General features: G+C 50.7%; 1 protein-coding gene across 6 annotated transcripts in view; it reads left to right on the top strand.

Moving 5' to 3' along the window:
- Positions 1 to 16,764, top strand: part of LOC138758218 (glutathione S-transferase P-like) — a 46,564-nt gene that overhangs the window by 24,384 nt on the left and 5,416 nt on the right. Inside the window, exons 1-2 of one of the 6 annotated variants that reach the window (XM_069926826.1) lie at positions 4,417 to 4,458; positions 10,338 to 10,494. The exons of 1 other annotated variant lie outside the window; for it this stretch is intronic. In XM_069926826.1, coding sequence (XP_069782927.1) covers positions 4,432 to 4,458; positions 10,338 to 10,494 — 184 coding nt within the window. In that variant the 5' untranslated portion in view covers positions 4,417 to 4,431. Of the gene's footprint in view, positions 1 to 1,942; positions 1,960 to 4,416; positions 4,459 to 10,337; positions 10,495 to 14,698; positions 14,752 to 16,032; positions 16,096 to 16,764 lie in introns of those variants that run through there. 4 more of the 6 variants (XM_069926825.1, XM_069926830.1, XM_069926828.1 and 1 more) reach the window with 4 other exon arrangements.

The raw sequence follows: 16,764 nt of genomic DNA, 5'->3' as shown, positions 1-16,764 counted from the left end.
CAGTACCAACCGCTCAGTCCAAGATTCCGCCCTGCTCCAGCTCCCTCAACAGCCCCTAAGGCTAGAGCTGGATGAGGTTCCCACCCTGGATGAGACATATAAGGCAATCGAACAACTGAAAAGTGGCAAAGCAGCAGGTATGGATGGAATCCCCCCAGAAGTCTGGAAGGCTGGCGGCAAAACTCTGCATGCCAAACTGCATGAGTTTTTCAAGCTTTGTTGGGACCAAGGTAAACTGCCTCAGGATCTTCGTGATGCCACCATCATCACCCTGTACAAAAACAAAGGCGAGAAATCAGACTGCTCAAACTACAGGGGAATCACGTTGCTCTCCATTGCAGGCAAAATCTTCGCTAGGATTCTACTAAATAGAATAATACCTAGTGTCGCTGAGAATATACTCCCAGAATCACAGTGCGGCTTTCGCGCAAACAGAGGAACCACTGACATGGTCTTTGCCCTCAGACAGCTCCAAGAAAAGTGCAGAGAACAAAACAAAGGACTCTACATCACCTTTGTTGACCTCACCAAAGCCTTCGACACCGTGAGCAGGAAAGGGCTTTGGCAAATACTAGAGCGCATCGGATGTCCCCCAAAGTTCCTCAACATGATTATCCAACTGCACGAAAACCAACAAGGTCGGGTCAGATACAGCAATGAGCTCTCTGAACCCTTCTCCATTAACAATGGCGTGAAGCAAGTCTGTGTTCTCGCACCAACCCTCTTTTCAATCTTCTTCAGCATGATGCTGAACCAAGCCATGAAAGACCCCAACAATGAAGACGCTGTTTACATCCGGTACCGCACGGATGGCAGTCTCTTCAATCTGAGGCGCCTGCAAGCTCACACCAAGACACAAGAGAAACTTGTCCGTGAACTACTCTTTGCAGATGATGCCGCTTTAGTTGCCCATTCAGAGCCAGCTCTTCAGCGCTTGACGTCCTGCTTTGCGGAAACTGCCAAAATGTTTGGCCTGGAAGTCAGCCTGAAGAAAACTGAGGTCCTCCATCAGCCAGCTCCCCACCATGACTACCAGCCCCCCCACATCTCCATCGGGCACACAAAACTCAAAACGGTCAACCAGTTTACCTATCTCGGCTGCACCATTTTCATCAGATGCAAGGATCGACAATGAGATAGACAACAGACTCGCCAAGGCAAAATAGCGCCTTTGGAAGACTACACAAAAGAGTCTGGAAAAACAACCAACTGAAAAACCACACAAAGAATAAGCGTATACAGAGCCGTTGTCATACCCACACTCCTGTTCGGCTCCGAATCATGGGTCCTCTACCGGCACCACCTACGGCTCTAGAACGCTTCCACCAGCGTTGTCTCCGCTCCATCCTCAACATCCATTGGAGCGCTCACACCCCTAACGTCGAGGTACTCGAGATGGCAGAGGTCGACAGCATCGAGTCCCACGCTGCTGAAGATCCGCTGCGCTGGATGGGTCACGTTCTCCAGAATGAGGACCATCGCCTTCCCAAGATCGTATTATATGGCGAGCTCTCCACTGGCCACCGTGACAGAGGTGCACCAAAGAAAAGGTACAAGGACTGCCTAAAGAAAATCTCTTGGTGCCTGCCACATTGACCACCGCCAGTGGGCTGATAACGCCTCAAACCGTGCATCTTGGCGCCTCACAGTTTGGCGGGCAGCAGCCTCCTTTGAAGAAGACCGCAGAGCCCACCTCACTGACAAAAGGCAAAGGAGGAAAAACCCAACACCCAACCCCAACCAACCATTTTCCCTTGCAACCGCTGCAATCGTGTCTGCCTGTCCCGCATCGGACTGGTCAGACCACAAACGAGCCTGCAGCTGACGTGGACTTTTTACCCCCTCCATAAATCTTTGTCCGCGAAGCCAAGCCAAAAGAGAAGAGACTAAGCTTTGATTCCTTTATCACAAACTGACTCAATTTCAGTCAGACGGTAACAAGGCGTGGAACGAACAACAGTGAGCTCAAGTCGAGGAAATGGTGGAGAGACGTGGGGGGGGAGAGAGAGAGGTGGGGCATGGAGGAGGGGGGAGAGGGATGTAGGGAGAGACAGGGAGAGAGATTTGCAGGGGCGAGGTGTGAGAGAGAGGTAAGAGGAGAGAGGGAAGTGTGTGGGGAAGAGAAGAGATGAGAAGATGTTATTGGGAGGGGGTGAAAGACAGAAGAGGAGGAGTTGGGGGATGGGGAGATGGATTGGGATGGAGAAAGGGGAGATAGATGTGTGGGGAGAGAGAAAAGAGAAAGGGTGGGAAGCAGGTGGGGATGAGAGAGGGAGTGAAATAGGAGAGAGAGAGAGAGAGAGAGTGAGAGAGAGACTAGATTTGTAAACTGGAAATGATGGGTTAACAGGAGCAGCTGAAGTGCACCAGGGAAAAAGTTCAACTGGTCAGACCAGTAATTCCTGTCATATCCAGTCCACTGCACACCTCTCTATGTCTCTGGTCTAGTCCCCTACATGCCTGCCTATTTCTGTAACACCCTCCGGGTCCCTACACCCCTCACTGTTTCTGTAACCACCACTCCCCCCACCCCTACACACCCCTCCCTGTCTCTGTAAGCCTCCCGGGTACCGTACATCCCTCTTTTCTCTGTAAGCCCCCCAATCCAGGACCCCTACACCCATCTCTGTCTCTGAAAGGCCCACCAATCCCCTAACAACCCCTCCCAGTCGCTTTAACCCCCTCTGGTCCTCTGCACCCTTCCGTGTCTCTGTAAGCCCCTACTCCGGTCCCCTACACCCCACCCTGTCTCTGAAACCCACTCCAATCCTTACACCCCTCCCAGTCTCTGTAACCCCTCTGGTCACCTGCAACCTTCCCTGTCTCTGTAACTCCCCCTCCGGTCCCCTAGCCCCTCCATTCCCCTACATTTCCCCCTGTCCCTGAAAACCCCACCGGTCCCCTACACCCCTCCCTGTCTCTGCAACTCCTTCCAATCCTCAGCACCACTGCCTATCTCTATAACACCTTCCAGCCTCCCACGCCCCACAGTCTATGAAACCCCCTCCAGTCCCCTACATCCATCCTGTCTCTGTAATCCCCTCTGTTCCCTTGCACCCTTCCCTGTTTCTGTATCCCACTCCGGATCCCTACCCCCCTCCATTCTCCTACATCCCTACCTGTCTTTGTAACCAGCCCTCCAATCCTCTACACCCCTCCCTGTCTCTGTAACTCCCCCTCCAATTCCTTACACCTCTCCCTGTCACTTCACTGTAACCCCCGCTCCACTCAGCTTAAGCCATCCCTGTCTCTGTAACCCCCACCGGTCACCTACACCCCTCCCTGTCTTTGTAAACCCCCTCCGGTCCTCTACACCTCTCACTTTCTCTGTAACTCCCTCCAATCCACAGCACCCCTCCCTGTCTCTGTAATCTCAACCCCTTCCACACCGGTCCCCTACATCCCTCCCTGTCTCTGTAACCCATTGAAGTCCCCTACCACTCCTTCCTGTCTCTGTAACCCATTCCAGTCCCCCAATATCCCTCTCTGTCTCTGTAACACCCACCCCCCCCCCTCCCCATTCCCTACATCCCTTCCGGTCGGCCACACCCCTCCATGTGTAACCACCTCCGGCCCCCCTACACCCCACCCTGACTCTGAAACCCTCACCAACCCTCCCTGTCCCTGTAACCCCCTCCCAATCCCCTACAACCCTCTCTGTCCCTGTAACCCCCTCCAGTCCCCTACACCCCTCACTGTCTCTGTAACTTCCTCCAATCCCCTACACCCTCCCTGTCTTTGTAACCCCTCTGGTCACCTGCAACTATCTGTCTCTGTAACCCCCTCCTGTCCCCTACCCCTGCCATTCCCCTACACTCATCAGTCTCTGTAATCCCCCCCTCCAATCCCCTACATCCCTCCCTGTCACTGTAACCCCCTCCAATCCACCCTGTCACTGTAACCCCCCTTCCAATCCTCCCTGTCCCTGTAACCCTCTCCGGTCTCTTACATCCCACCCTTTCTTTGTAACTCCCTCCAATCCCCAGCAACCCTCCCTATCTCTGTAACACCTTCGAGTCCCCTCCACTCCTCCCTGTCTCTGTAAACCACCTCTGGTCCCCTCAACCTCTCCCTGTAACAGCCCCCGCCTTACTTGAGAGATTCTCCCGCCATAAAAACACTCCCAAAATTCCTTTGTCACAAACTGTGAGAGATAATAGAATATAGGAAGTAAAGTTAGTATGAATGAAATAAAGAATAATAGACTAGACTAAAGGAAGTTAAGTAAGTGCTGAGTAGGGATGAATTCCGATAAGAGTGTGAGGAAGGGTTACGCAAGTATAATAGAATAAGGGTCTTATAGTGATAGAAAGAATTAGCAAGTTCTGCATATATTAAGTAAGTCTGGCCAGGATGAGATTGTGTGAATAAGGACAAAGGCAAATTCATGAATAAGGACAATGACATGATGGGACCCAGACAGGATACCCCATGGTCTCTTTTTTACAGAAACTGCAGGTAGGCAGACAGAATTTTCCATGCTAAACCCAATCCAGGAGGCAGAAGAATGTTAAGGGGGGGGGGGGAGGGTACCTCTACACTGAAATGAACTGTATAAAAGTTGGGTGAGCCCCAGTATGTGTGTGTATTCCAGGGTAAGGGGAAGCACCCAACTTTGCACTGTTGTACAATAAATGTTCTTTGTTCTCAATTTTTGTCTCGAGCGAAATCTGTGAAGGTACTTCTGTTTCTCACAAATGGGGCTCGTCCGGGATCCCACTCCCTCCACTGACAGAGTGCCCGACGACGAGGGTAGGTGCACCCCAGCTGATTCAGCTGGACTCCCAGATGAAGGGTGACTGGTCAGTGGACGAAGCGAGTGATATCCAAGAAGAGGCAATTGAGAACAAATGACGGGAGAACGTTAAGGGAAGCGCGCTAGGAATAGCTACTGGATCCCGGTAAGAGGAATTTATTTACCTGCTAGTATGGGAGGAGTAAGTAGCAAGGGAACAGTCCCTGAAGAAGAACGGGAAGATCAGATACCTAAACATAGTCCATTAGGATTAATGTTATCTGATTGGGGTGTGGGGAAAACCCTTGGAAAAGATAAACAGACCATGGTCAGGTATTGCTATCAGGAATGGGTTAAGAATCCGATAAAAGGAGTTCGGTATATTGGTCAAAGTTCAGATCCGACGAGGACTGGATGTGTCAGCATTGAACATCTGGCTCTACCAAAATCAAGGAGGTAATACCGAGAGCAGAGAATATGCAGCCTGTTGGCTCAGTGGATCATTTGATCAAATGATTTTGAGCGAAAAGGAACGTAAGAACAAGAAGGACGAGGAACCCTCTGCCCCTGAAATACAAAGATGGGATGTGTTAGATTCCCTTCCTCCACCTTATGTTCCCCCTGTGCCGGCTCCTATCTCCCCCCCTCTCACCTACGCTTTACCCTTTTTCACCTTCCCCTCTTCCTCCACAGTTCGAGAAAGAAAAAGAAAGTTGGGGTGGTATGATGACCCGTTCACAGAGTACAAGATTACCGCCTCAATTGACACGAGAGGGAGGAGACTTTGATTATGTGGGTCCATTCAGAACAGTGTGAGAACCTTCGGGAGGGGAAGGGCAAAACCCTTTGATTTGTCTCCCGGAGGGCAGGAACCTAAACATCATAGAGGAGGGGATAAGCAGAAATTAACTGGAAGAGACCTTTACGAGAGGTTCCCTTGGGAGGGGATGTGGGGGGTCTCGGGTTCGTAAATGTGCCTCTGACCAGTACAGAGGTGCGCAATTTTAAGAAGGAAATTTCCACTCTGATAGAAGACCCTCAGGGATGTGCAGAACAATTAGATCAATTTTTTGGACCTAATATATATACCTGGGATGATTAATGTCTATCTTTAAGACTCTATTTACTTTGGATGAGCGTGGAATGATTCGCCAGGCAGGGATTAAAGTCTGGGATAGGGAAAACCAAGGGGACCAGAGGCGATACCTGGAGAAGCTAAATTTCCCTGGTAAACCCAAATTGGGATAAGACTACTAATGATGGTCGCACGCGAATGAATGAGTACCGGGTTAATCTAGTAAAAGGAATGAAGGAGTCTGTTCTAAAAGGACAGAACTTTAAGAAGGCATTTGAGGTTCCCCAAGGTCCCGAGGAGACCCCCTCTGCATTTCTGAATAGATTGCGTGCGGCTATACAGCAATATGGGGGGTTGGATATAGGATCCCCAGCAGGTGAACAGTTGGTATTGACGGGCTTTGTTACTAATTCAGCCCCAGATATCAGGAAGAAATTACAAAAGACAGAGAATTGGCATGAATAACACAGCTTTTACAGATCGCACAAAGGGCATACGTCCAGAGGTATGAAGATCAACAGAAAGAAAGGCTAAGATTTGGATGCAGGCAGTCAAGGAAGTTGTGGAGGGACAGCAGGGAAATGTTAGGAGCTGTGTGCCAGCTCCTGGACATTGGGAGGAGCGCCAGGGGTGGGGAAGTAGAGACCAGAGCAGAGGCATGGGGTAGAGGAGAATTCCGGGGACGACGACCATTCCTGGGACCCTGTGGAGACCCTGGTAGAAAATGGAAACAGGAGCATTAGTTTGCTATTATTGTAAAAAGGAGGGACACTTTAAGAGGGAATGCCTAATGCGAGCCAGGAGACGTGATCTTATGCATTGATGGAGGCAGATTATGAATAGGGGGGGTCACGGTTCTCAGTCAATACACACCGTGGGGCTGCACGAGAACCATTGGTAAATTTAAGCATAGGACCCCATAGTGACAAGATGACTTTTCTAGTAGTTTCTGGGGCAAGCCCGGTCTAGTATTTTACAATGGCCCGAGGGTGTTAAAACAGAAGGGACGGTGATGATTTCGGGAGTGAGAGGAAGAGATTTTTACGGTCCCCCAAACTAAAGAATGTAAGGATACAAATGAGAGAAAAGATAATAACAGAGGATATTTTACTAGTTCCCCAAGCTGGAGTTTGCCTGTTGGGAAGAGATTTACAGGACCAATTGGCTATCGGTACCAGACCACAGGGATCAGGTATCGGGATTCAATTTTATGTACTAACAGAGGAGGATCGGGAACTAATAAATCCTAGAGTATGGGCAAAAAGGAGGCAATAGAGGAGGGTTAGATGTTCCTCCCCTGCAAGTTACTTTAAAAGACCCTGACCAAGTAATTAGACGAAAACAGTATCCAATTCCTATGGCTGGCCGAAAGGGGCTGTAGCCAGTAATTGACCAATTGGTGAAAGATGGTATACTCGAACCTTGTATGTCACCTTTAATACCCCAATTTTACCTGTCCAAAAACCAGACGGTACCTATCGATTAGTGCAGGATTTGAGGGAGTTAAACAAAATTATTCTCAACCCGTTATCCGGTTGTACCTAACCCCTATACGATAATGGGTAAAATCGATCCCCATAATAAGTGGTTTAGTGTAATTGACCTCAAAGATGCCTCTGGACCTGTCCGTTGGCAATAGACAGTAGGGACATGTTTGCATTTGAGTGGGGAGAATCCTTTTACAGGACGGAAAAATCAATACCAGTGGACGGTCCTTCCCCAGGGTTTTACAGAATCCCCAAATTTGTTTGGCCAAGTTTAGAACAGGTACTAGATGAGGCCCTCGGAGAGAGAATTGTCAATTAATACAATATGTTGATGATTTATTAATCACGGGGAAAACATATGATGTGGTTAAACAATACACTGTTGAATTTCTGAATTTTCTAGGAAATAAGGGTCTTAGTGAGCGAATCAAAGTTACAATTTGTTCAATCTGAAGTTAAATACTTTGGTCATCTGGTTAGTCAAGGAATTAGGAAGGTAAGTCCAGAGAGAACACGATATTCTGCAGATCCCACCTCCAAAGAGTGCTCGAGAACTTAGAAAATTCCTTGGTTTAGTGGATACTGTAGAATTGGATTGAGAATTATTCTAGCCTGTCAAATTTCTTTATGATAAACATGCGACTCTAGGGGGTGAAACTGTTGTCTGGACGGAGGAGGAGATTAAAGATTTTACCCTGGTGAAAACAGCGTCTTATTAGTGCCCCAGTTTTGGCTTTACCCGACCTAAATAAGCTATTTGACCTATATACCAATGCGAAAGAGGGTGTGGCCATGAGAGTATTAACGCAAGAGAGGGTAGGCTTTAGACAACCAGTTGCCTTTCTGTCAAAAATTTTAGACCCTGTTTGTCATGGTTGGCCAGAATGTGTGCAAGCAATTGCAGCCACTGCTATTTTAGTCGAGGAAGGATGAAAGATTACATTTGGTGCCCCGATGATAGTTCATACCCCTCACACAGTCCACACCATTCTCTACAACGTGCCAGAGGTGGCTTACTGATTCTAGAATTTTAAAGTATGAAGCGATTCTCATGGATAGGGATGATTTGACACTGATTATAAACAAAGAACAGAATCCAGCCGCCTTCTTGGTTTCTACAGATTCTGATACTGTCCTCAATGATTTAGAGCATGTATGTTTAGAAGTGATAGATTTACAGACAAAATTAGAGATGATTTAAGGATGAACCTTTACGGGAGGGTGAAGATGGTTTATTGATGGATCTTCCCGCTGCATTGACGGCATTCGTTATAGCGGGTATAGTGTAGTGGATGGGAATGAAGGAGTTGTGATTGAAGCCCGTCGTCTTCCCGGTCATTAGTCGGCACAATCCTGTCAATTATATGCCCTCTGGAGAGCTCTCCAGGGTTTAGAGGGAAAGGTGGGCACAATCTATACCGACTCAAAGTATGCTTTTGGTGTAATTCACACCTTTGGAAAGATTTGGAAAGAGCGGGGAATGATAACTGGGAAAGGACAAAAGTTGATCCATGAAAACTTAATTGTTCAATCCTTAGATGCTCTTACGTTACCTGAGGAGATAGCTGTAGTTCATGTACGGGGCCATCAAATTATTGACAGTCCTGAAGCACAGGGGAACAGACGGGCAGATGAAGCTGCCAAACAGGCTGCACTCACAGAAAAAATAGACATGCAGCTGTTACTCCCCACCCCACATGAGGTTCAAAAGACACCCATCTTTTCACGGGAAGAGGAGGTTTATATGAAAGACCAGGAATGTGTCAAACTGCCGATGGGTTGTGGTGGACGGCAGAAGGACGACAAGTACTGAATAAAGCCTTGGCTCGTCAGATTATTGATAAGCTCCACCAGCAGACACATTGGGGAACACAGGCACTTGTTGAAACTTTTGTACGGTCCTTAATTGCTCGGGAATATACACCATAGCCAAGCAAAGTACTCGGGGGTGCCAATCTTTCAGCGAGTGAATAAGAATGTCAATGCACCAGGTAATGCCTGGCGGTCGCGATATAGCCATACGCCCGTTTCAACAACTACAGATTGACTTCACGGAATTACCTAAGATAGGGATTTATAAATACCTCCTGGTGATGATGGATTATTTTACTCGATGGGTTGAGGCTTCACGACCCCTAATGATCGTGCTAGCACCGTTATCCGGATATTACTAGAGTCTGTTATTCTGCATTATGGCATTATTCAAACCATTGACTCAGATCGAGGTACACATTTTTACCTCTCAGGTACTCCAGGGTGTGTGTAAAATCCTGGGAATAGATTGGCAGTTACATACTGTTAGGTCTGCTTTGTCATGAATGAGTGAGTCAGACACCAGACTGAGTCGAATTCAAGGTTCTTTGTTCTTTATTACCGGATTGTAACACTTGCAACTAACAGTGTTAGTTGGAGAAGGCGCATTCTGCCGTTATCAGCAAGTGGTGTTTTTTTATACCTCAGGATACGTACTTAGTAAATTATCATACCATTACATTGTCCAATGAATAAACTGTTGCTATCCTTCTCTGTTAGTCTGCTGCACATCATTCTTGTTAGTGCAAAGCTTATCTTGAGTGTACAAGGTCACATCTGCATTCTGTTACTCCTTAGTACTGGGTGACTCCTTCTCCGGTCCCATCTCATGATGTTTTTACCTTACAATACCCCATGCACCCCAGATTTCAGGCCGTGTTGAACGGATGAATCAGACCCTGAAAAATCACTCACTCGACTTCATGAGGAAACTGGCCTCTCCTGGATTAAATACTTACCCTTAGCTTTAATTAGGACTCGCACAGCTCCTCGTAAGGACCTTGCTGTCTCTCCATATGAAATGATGTTTGGTCTTCCTTACATGGGATTCCACACTGATACCCCTATCCCTGAGGCTAATGACCAGATACATATCTAAATATTTACAGGGACTTTCTACTTCTCTGTATGACTTACGACAGAAGGGTTTATTAGCTCAAAAACCCACCCCTGGACTATCCTATTCATTCTGTTAAACCTGGCCCTTATTGTGTACTTCTGATTACAGACACTGCAGTGCGGACAAAAAAGAAAAGGGTGGACTCACATACAATGCATTAAACAAGCTAATCCACGAACTAAAGACGTTGATAATATACCCTCCACCTGGCGTGCAGTCTCGCATCCTTCTGGTCTGAAGTTACGCTACGCTGGGAAAAAGTGCTGTAATGTTATTTTTATTATTTGCTGTATTGTTTTTCTGCTGGTTCCCAATTTTTGGGAAACCACCACCCAATTGTACACAATGTATAAAGTCCTCCTGGAATAGGGGCAGCAGAGGTGATAATTACTTCTTGAGGAATGGAAAAGTTTACCTTTAGAATGCAGACAGGGCACAGGTATAGAGTGTATTCATAGTGGGGTACCTTATTAGTATGGTTTTAATTTTAGGATCCCAACATGGACCAGGGAAAACAGAACTGCTCTAGGGGAGTGGATTGGGTTGGCGTCCCGGCCTCTGCAGATATTAAAGAGATGAGTGCTAAAAATATGGTACAAAGATGATGGTGGGAAAATGATAGGCAGAAAATTAGTCAGGGCTATACCTGGAGTAGGGATAAAGGGGGTATATATGCTAATGCTTGCAGACAAGCTGCTACTCAAAGGTTAGGTAACAATAAATGCTCCCCCCCCCCCCAACTTGGCATCTTGTAAATCATCCTTTGGGTCACGAATACATTCGGTAGGCTAAAGGCAATCACTATAAAGGGGATTCGAGTTGTAAACGGCTCAAGCTGCTCCAGAATAGGGAGAGAGAATTGCGGGGGGCGAGGTGTGAGAGAGAGGGAGAGGAGAGGGAAGGTGGTGTGGGGAAGAGAGAGATGAGAAGAGGGTTATTGGGAGGGGGTGAAAGAGAAAAGATGAGGGAGAGGGGGAAAGGGGAGATGGATTGGGATGGTGAGAGGGGAGGATAGGTGTGTGGGGAAGAGAGAAAAGAGAAAGGGTGGGAGGCAGGTGGGGATTGAGAGAGGGAGTGAAATAGGAGAGAGAGAGACTACATTTGTGAACTGGAAATGATGGGTTAACAGGGAGCAGCTGAAGTGCACCAAGGAAAAGGTTCAACTGGTCAGACCAGTAATTCCTGTCATATCCAGTCCACTGCACACCTCTCTATGTCTCTGGTCTGGTCCCCTACATGCCTGCCTGTCTCTGTAACACCCTCCAGGTCCCTACACCCGTCCCTGTCTCTGTAACCCTCTCAGTCCACTACACCCCTCCCTGTCTCTGTAACCACCACCCCCCCACTCCTGTCCCCTACAGACCCCTCCCTGTCTCTGTAGCCTCCCGGGTCCCCCAACATCCCTCCTTTTCTCCGAAACCCCCAACCTAGAACCCCTACACCCAACCCTGTCTCTGAAAGCCCCACCAATCCCCAACTCCCCTCCCTGTCTCTGTAACTCCCTCCAATCACAAGCACCCCTCCCTGTCTCTGTAAACCCCTCAGGTCCCCTGCACCTTTCCTTGTCTCTGTAACTCCCCTCTGGTCCCCTACACTCCACACTGTCTCCAAAATCCCCTCCAAACCCCAACACCGCTTCCTATCTCTGTAATCCCCTCTGTCCCCTGCACCGCTCCCTGTCTCTGTAACACCCCTGTCCAATCCCCTACACCCCTCTCAAATCCCTACAACCCTCCCTGTCACTGTAGCCCCCTCTGGTCACACCCACACCCCTTCCTGTCTCTGTAACTCCCCCCTCGGACCCCTACACCCTCCATGTGTCTGTAACCCACCCCCTGCACCCCTACACCCTTCTCTGTCTCTGTAAACCCCACAAGTCTACTGCACCCCTCCCTGTATTGTAACGCCCTCCAGTCCCCAACACCCCACCTTTTTTCTGAAACCACCTCCAATCCTCTGCACCCTTCCCCGTCTGTGGAACCCCCTCCGGTTCCCTACCGCCTCCACCTCTCCCTGTCTCTGAAACCCCCTCTGGACACCTACACCATTCCCTGTCTCTGTAACCCCATCTGGTCCCCTACCCCTTCCATTCCCTACACCCCTCCCTGTCTTGGTAACCCCCCTCCAATCCCCTACCAATCTCTGTAACCCCCCTCCAATCCCCTACACCACTCCCTGTCAATGTAATGCCCCCTCCAATCATCTTCACCCTACCTGTCACTGTATCCCCACCAGTCCCCTACACCCAAACCCTGTGTCTGTAACCCCCTCCGGTCCCCGACAAACCTCCCTGTCTCTGTAACTCCCTCCAATCCCCAGAATCCCAGAAGGGAGATGGGGGTGTGGCGAAGAGAGATGAGAAGAGGGTTATAGGGAGAGTGAGAAAGAGAGGAGGAGGAGGAGGGGGAAAGGGGTTGGAATGGAGAGAGAGGGGAGGTAGGTGTATGGGGAAGAGAGAAAGGAGAAAGAGTGGGAGGCAGATGGGATGAGAGAGGGAGTGAAATAGGAACAGCTGAAGTGCACCAGGGACCCAGTAATTCCTGTCACATCCAGTCAACTGCACACCTTCTATGTCTGTAACCCCTCCACACCCCACACCCCTGGTATAGTCCCCTACATGCCTGTCTGTCTCTGTAACCCCCTTCGGGTCCCTACACACCAACCCTGTCTCTGTTACCCCCTCAGGGCCCTAACCCCCGACCCGGTCTCTGTAACCTTCCCAGTCCCTACTCCCTCCCTGTGTCTGTAACCCCCCCCGCCAGTCCCCTACACCCCTCCCCATCGCTAAACAACCTCCCCCCCCACCCGGTCCCTGACACCGCTTCCTGTCTCTGTAACCTACCTCCGGTCCTCTACACCCCACCGACTCTGAAACCCCCCCTCCAATACTCTACACACCTCCCTGTCCCTGAAACCTCCCCTCCAATACCTTACACCCCTCCCTGTCCCTGTAATCCCCCTCCAATCACCTTCACTCTTCCCTGTCCCTTTAACCCCCTCCAGTCCACGACACCGCTCCCTGTCTCTGTAATGCTCAGGGTCCCCTACACCCCTCCGGCTCTGTAACCCCCCCTCCAATTTCTAACACCTCCTACCCTCCCTGTAACAACCCCCCCGGTCCCTCCACCCAACCCTGTAACACCCCTCCCTGTCTCTGTAACCCCCCACCAGTTCCCTGCACAATTCCCTGTCTCTGTAAGCCTCTCGGGTCCCCAACATCCCTCCTTGTCTCTGTAAACCCCCCAACCCCAAACCCCTACACCCAACCCTGACTCTGAAAGCCCCACCAATCCCCTACAGCCCTCCAGATTCTGTAACCCCCTCGGTCCTCTGCACCCTTCCCTGTCTCTGTAACCCCCTCTGGTCCCCTACACCCTTCCCTGTCTCTGTAAGGCCCTCCTCCGGTCCCCTACACCCCACCCTGTCTCTGAAACCCACTCCAATCCCCTACATCCCTCCCTATCTCTGTAATCCCCTCCAGTCCACTGCACCTGTCCCTGTCTCAGTAATCCCCTCTGGTCTCCCCCTCCCTCCATGTCTCTGTAACCGCCTACACACATCCCTGTCTCTGTAATAACCCCGCTCCAATCCCCTACACCCCTCCCTGTAACTGTAACCCCCCTCCAATCACCAACACCCCTCCGCGTCCCTGTAATCCTCTCCAGTCCGCTGCACCCCTCCCTGTCTCTGTAACCCCCTCCAATCCCCTACACCCCTCCCTGTCCCTGTAAACCCCCCTCCAATCGCCTTCACCCCTCCCTGTCCCTTTAAACCCCTCCAGACCATGACACCCCTCTCTGTCTCTGTAAACCTCTGGGTCCCCTACACCCCTCCGTCTCTGTAACCCCCCCTCCAATCTCCTACACCTCCTACCCTCCCTATAACAACCCCCCGACCCCTCCACCCCACCCCCCCTTGTAACCCACTCGTCCACTACAACCCACCTTTTTTCTGAAACCCCCTCCAATCCTTTGCACCATTCCCTATCTGTGGAACCCCCTCTGGTTCCCTACAATCTCTACTCCCCTCCACCCCTCCTGCCTCTGTAACCCCCCACTGGACACCTACACCCTTCCCTGTCTCTGTAACCACTTCTGGTCCCCTACCCCTTCCATTCCCTACACCCCTCCCTGTCTCGGTAACCCCCCTCCAATCCCCTACCAATCTCTGTAACCCCCCTCCAATCCCTACACCCCTCCCTGTCACTGTAACCCCCCTCCAATCACCTTCACCCCTACCTGTCCCTGTAACCCCCACCGGTCACCTACACCCAACCCTGTGTCTGTAACCCCCTCCGGTCCCCGACAACTCTCCCTGTCTCTGTAACTCCCGCCAATCCCCAGAATCCCTCCCTGTCTCTGTAACACCTTTCGCTCCCCTCCACCCCTCCCCTCCCTGTAACACCCCATCTTACTTGAGAGATTCTCCAGCCATAAAACACTCCCACACTGAGTTTTGATTCCTGTATCACAAACCGTCTCAATTTCAGTTCAGATGGTAACAAGGTGTGGAACGAACAACAGTGAGCTTGGGTCATGGAAATGGGGGAGAGACGCGGTGGGGGGGGGGGAGAGAAACACAGGGGAGAGAGAATTGCAGGGCTAGGGCGGGAAAGGGAAGAGAAGAGAAGGAAGGGAGATGGGGGTGTGGCGAAGAGAGACGAGAAGAGGGTTATAGGGAGAGTGAGAAAGAGAGGAGGAGGAGGGGGAAAGGGGTTGGAATGGAGAGAGAGGGGAGGTAGGTGTATGGGGTAGAGAGAAAGGAGAAAGGGTGGGAGGCAGATGGGGATGAGAGAGGGAGTGAAATAGGAACAGCTGAAGAGCACCAGGGACCAGTAATTCCTGTCACATCCAGTCCACTGCACACCTTCTATGTCTAACCCCTCCATACCCCATACCCCTGGTGTAGTCCCCTACATGCCTGTCTGTCCCTGTAACCCCCTTCGGGTCCCTACACACCATCCTGTCTCTGTTACCCCCTCAGGGCCCCTATCCCCGACCCGGTCTCTGTAACCTTCCCAGTCACCTACACCCCTCCCTATCTCTAAACCACCTCCCCCCCCAACCCGGTCCCTGACACTGCTTCCTGTCTCTGTAACTACCTCCGGTCCTCTACACCCCACCGACTCTGAAAACACCTACAATCCCCTACACCCTCCCTGTCTCTGTAACCCCCCCCAATACTCTACACCCCTCCCTGTCCCTGTAACCTAGCCTCCAATACTTTACACCCCTCCCTGTCCCTGTAATCCCCCTCCAATCACCTTCACACCTCCCTGTCCCTTTAACCACCTCCAGTCCCCTACACCCCTCCGGCTCTGTAACCCCCCTCCAATTTCTTACACCTCCTACCCTCCCTGTAACAACCCCTGGTCCCCTCCACCCCTCCCTCTGACACCCCCCCAGTCCACTCAAACGCTCCCTGTAACACCCACCCGGTCCCCTCCACCCCACCCTGTAACACCCCTCCCTGTCTCTGTAGCCTCCACCAGTTCCCTGCACAATTCCCTGTCTCTGTAAGCCTCTCGGGTCCCAACATCCCTCCTTGTCTCTGTAAACCCCCCAACCCCACACCCCAACACCAAACCCTGACTCTGAAACCCCCACCAATCCCCTACAGCCCTCCCTGTCTCTGTAAACCCCTCCAGTCCCCGACAACTCTCCCTGTCTCTATAACTCCCTCCAATCCCCAGAATCCCTCCCTGTCTCTGTAACACCTTCCGCTCCCCTCCACCCCTGCCTGTAACACCCCACCTTACTTGAGAGATTATCCCGCTATAAAACATACGCACACTAAGTTTTGATTCCTTTATAACAAACCGTCTCAATTTCAGTTCAGATGGTAACAAGGCGTGGAACGAACAACAGTGAGCTCGGGTCACGGAAACGGGGGAGAGACGCGGTGGGGGGGGGAGAGAGATGTGGGGCAAGAGGGATGTGGGGAGAGACACAGGGGAGAGAGAATTGCGGGGCTAGGGCGGGAAAGGGAAGAGGAGAGAGGGAAGGGAGATGGGGGTGTGGCGAAGAGAGATGAGAAGAGGATTATAGGGAGAGGGAGAAGGAGAGGAGAAGGGGTAAAGGGGTTGGAATGGAGAGAGAGGGGAGGTAGGTGTATGGGGAAGAGAGAAAGGAGAAAGGGTGGGAGGCAAGAGGGGATGAGAGAGGGAGTGAAAGAGAGGAGGAGAAAGAGAGAGAGAGAGAGACTCGATTTGTAAACTAGAAATGATGGGTTAACAGGGAGCAGCTGAAGTGCACCAGGGACCAGTAATTCCTGTCACATCCAGTCCACTGCATACCTTCTATGTCTGTAACCCCTCCACACCCCACACCCCTGGTGTAGTCCCCTACATGCCTGTCTGTCTCTGTAACCCCCTTCGGGTCCCTACACACCACCCTGTCTCTGTCAGCCCCTCAGGGCCCCTAACCCCGACCCTGTCTCTGTAACCTTCCCAGTCCCCTACACCCCTCCCTGTGTCTGTAACCAACCCCTCAGACCCCTACACCCCTCCCTATCTCTAAACCACCCCACCCTGGTA

Source organism: Narcine bancroftii, chromosome 3, assembly GCF_036971445.1.
Source record: "Narcine bancroftii isolate sNarBan1 chromosome 3, sNarBan1.hap1, whole genome shotgun sequence".
Lineage (NCBI taxonomy): Eukaryota > Metazoa > Chordata > Chondrichthyes > Torpediniformes > Narcinidae > Narcine > Narcine bancroftii.
The sequence above is the reverse complement of the archived record's forward strand: the minus strand, read 5'-3'. Positions and strand labels throughout refer to the sequence as shown.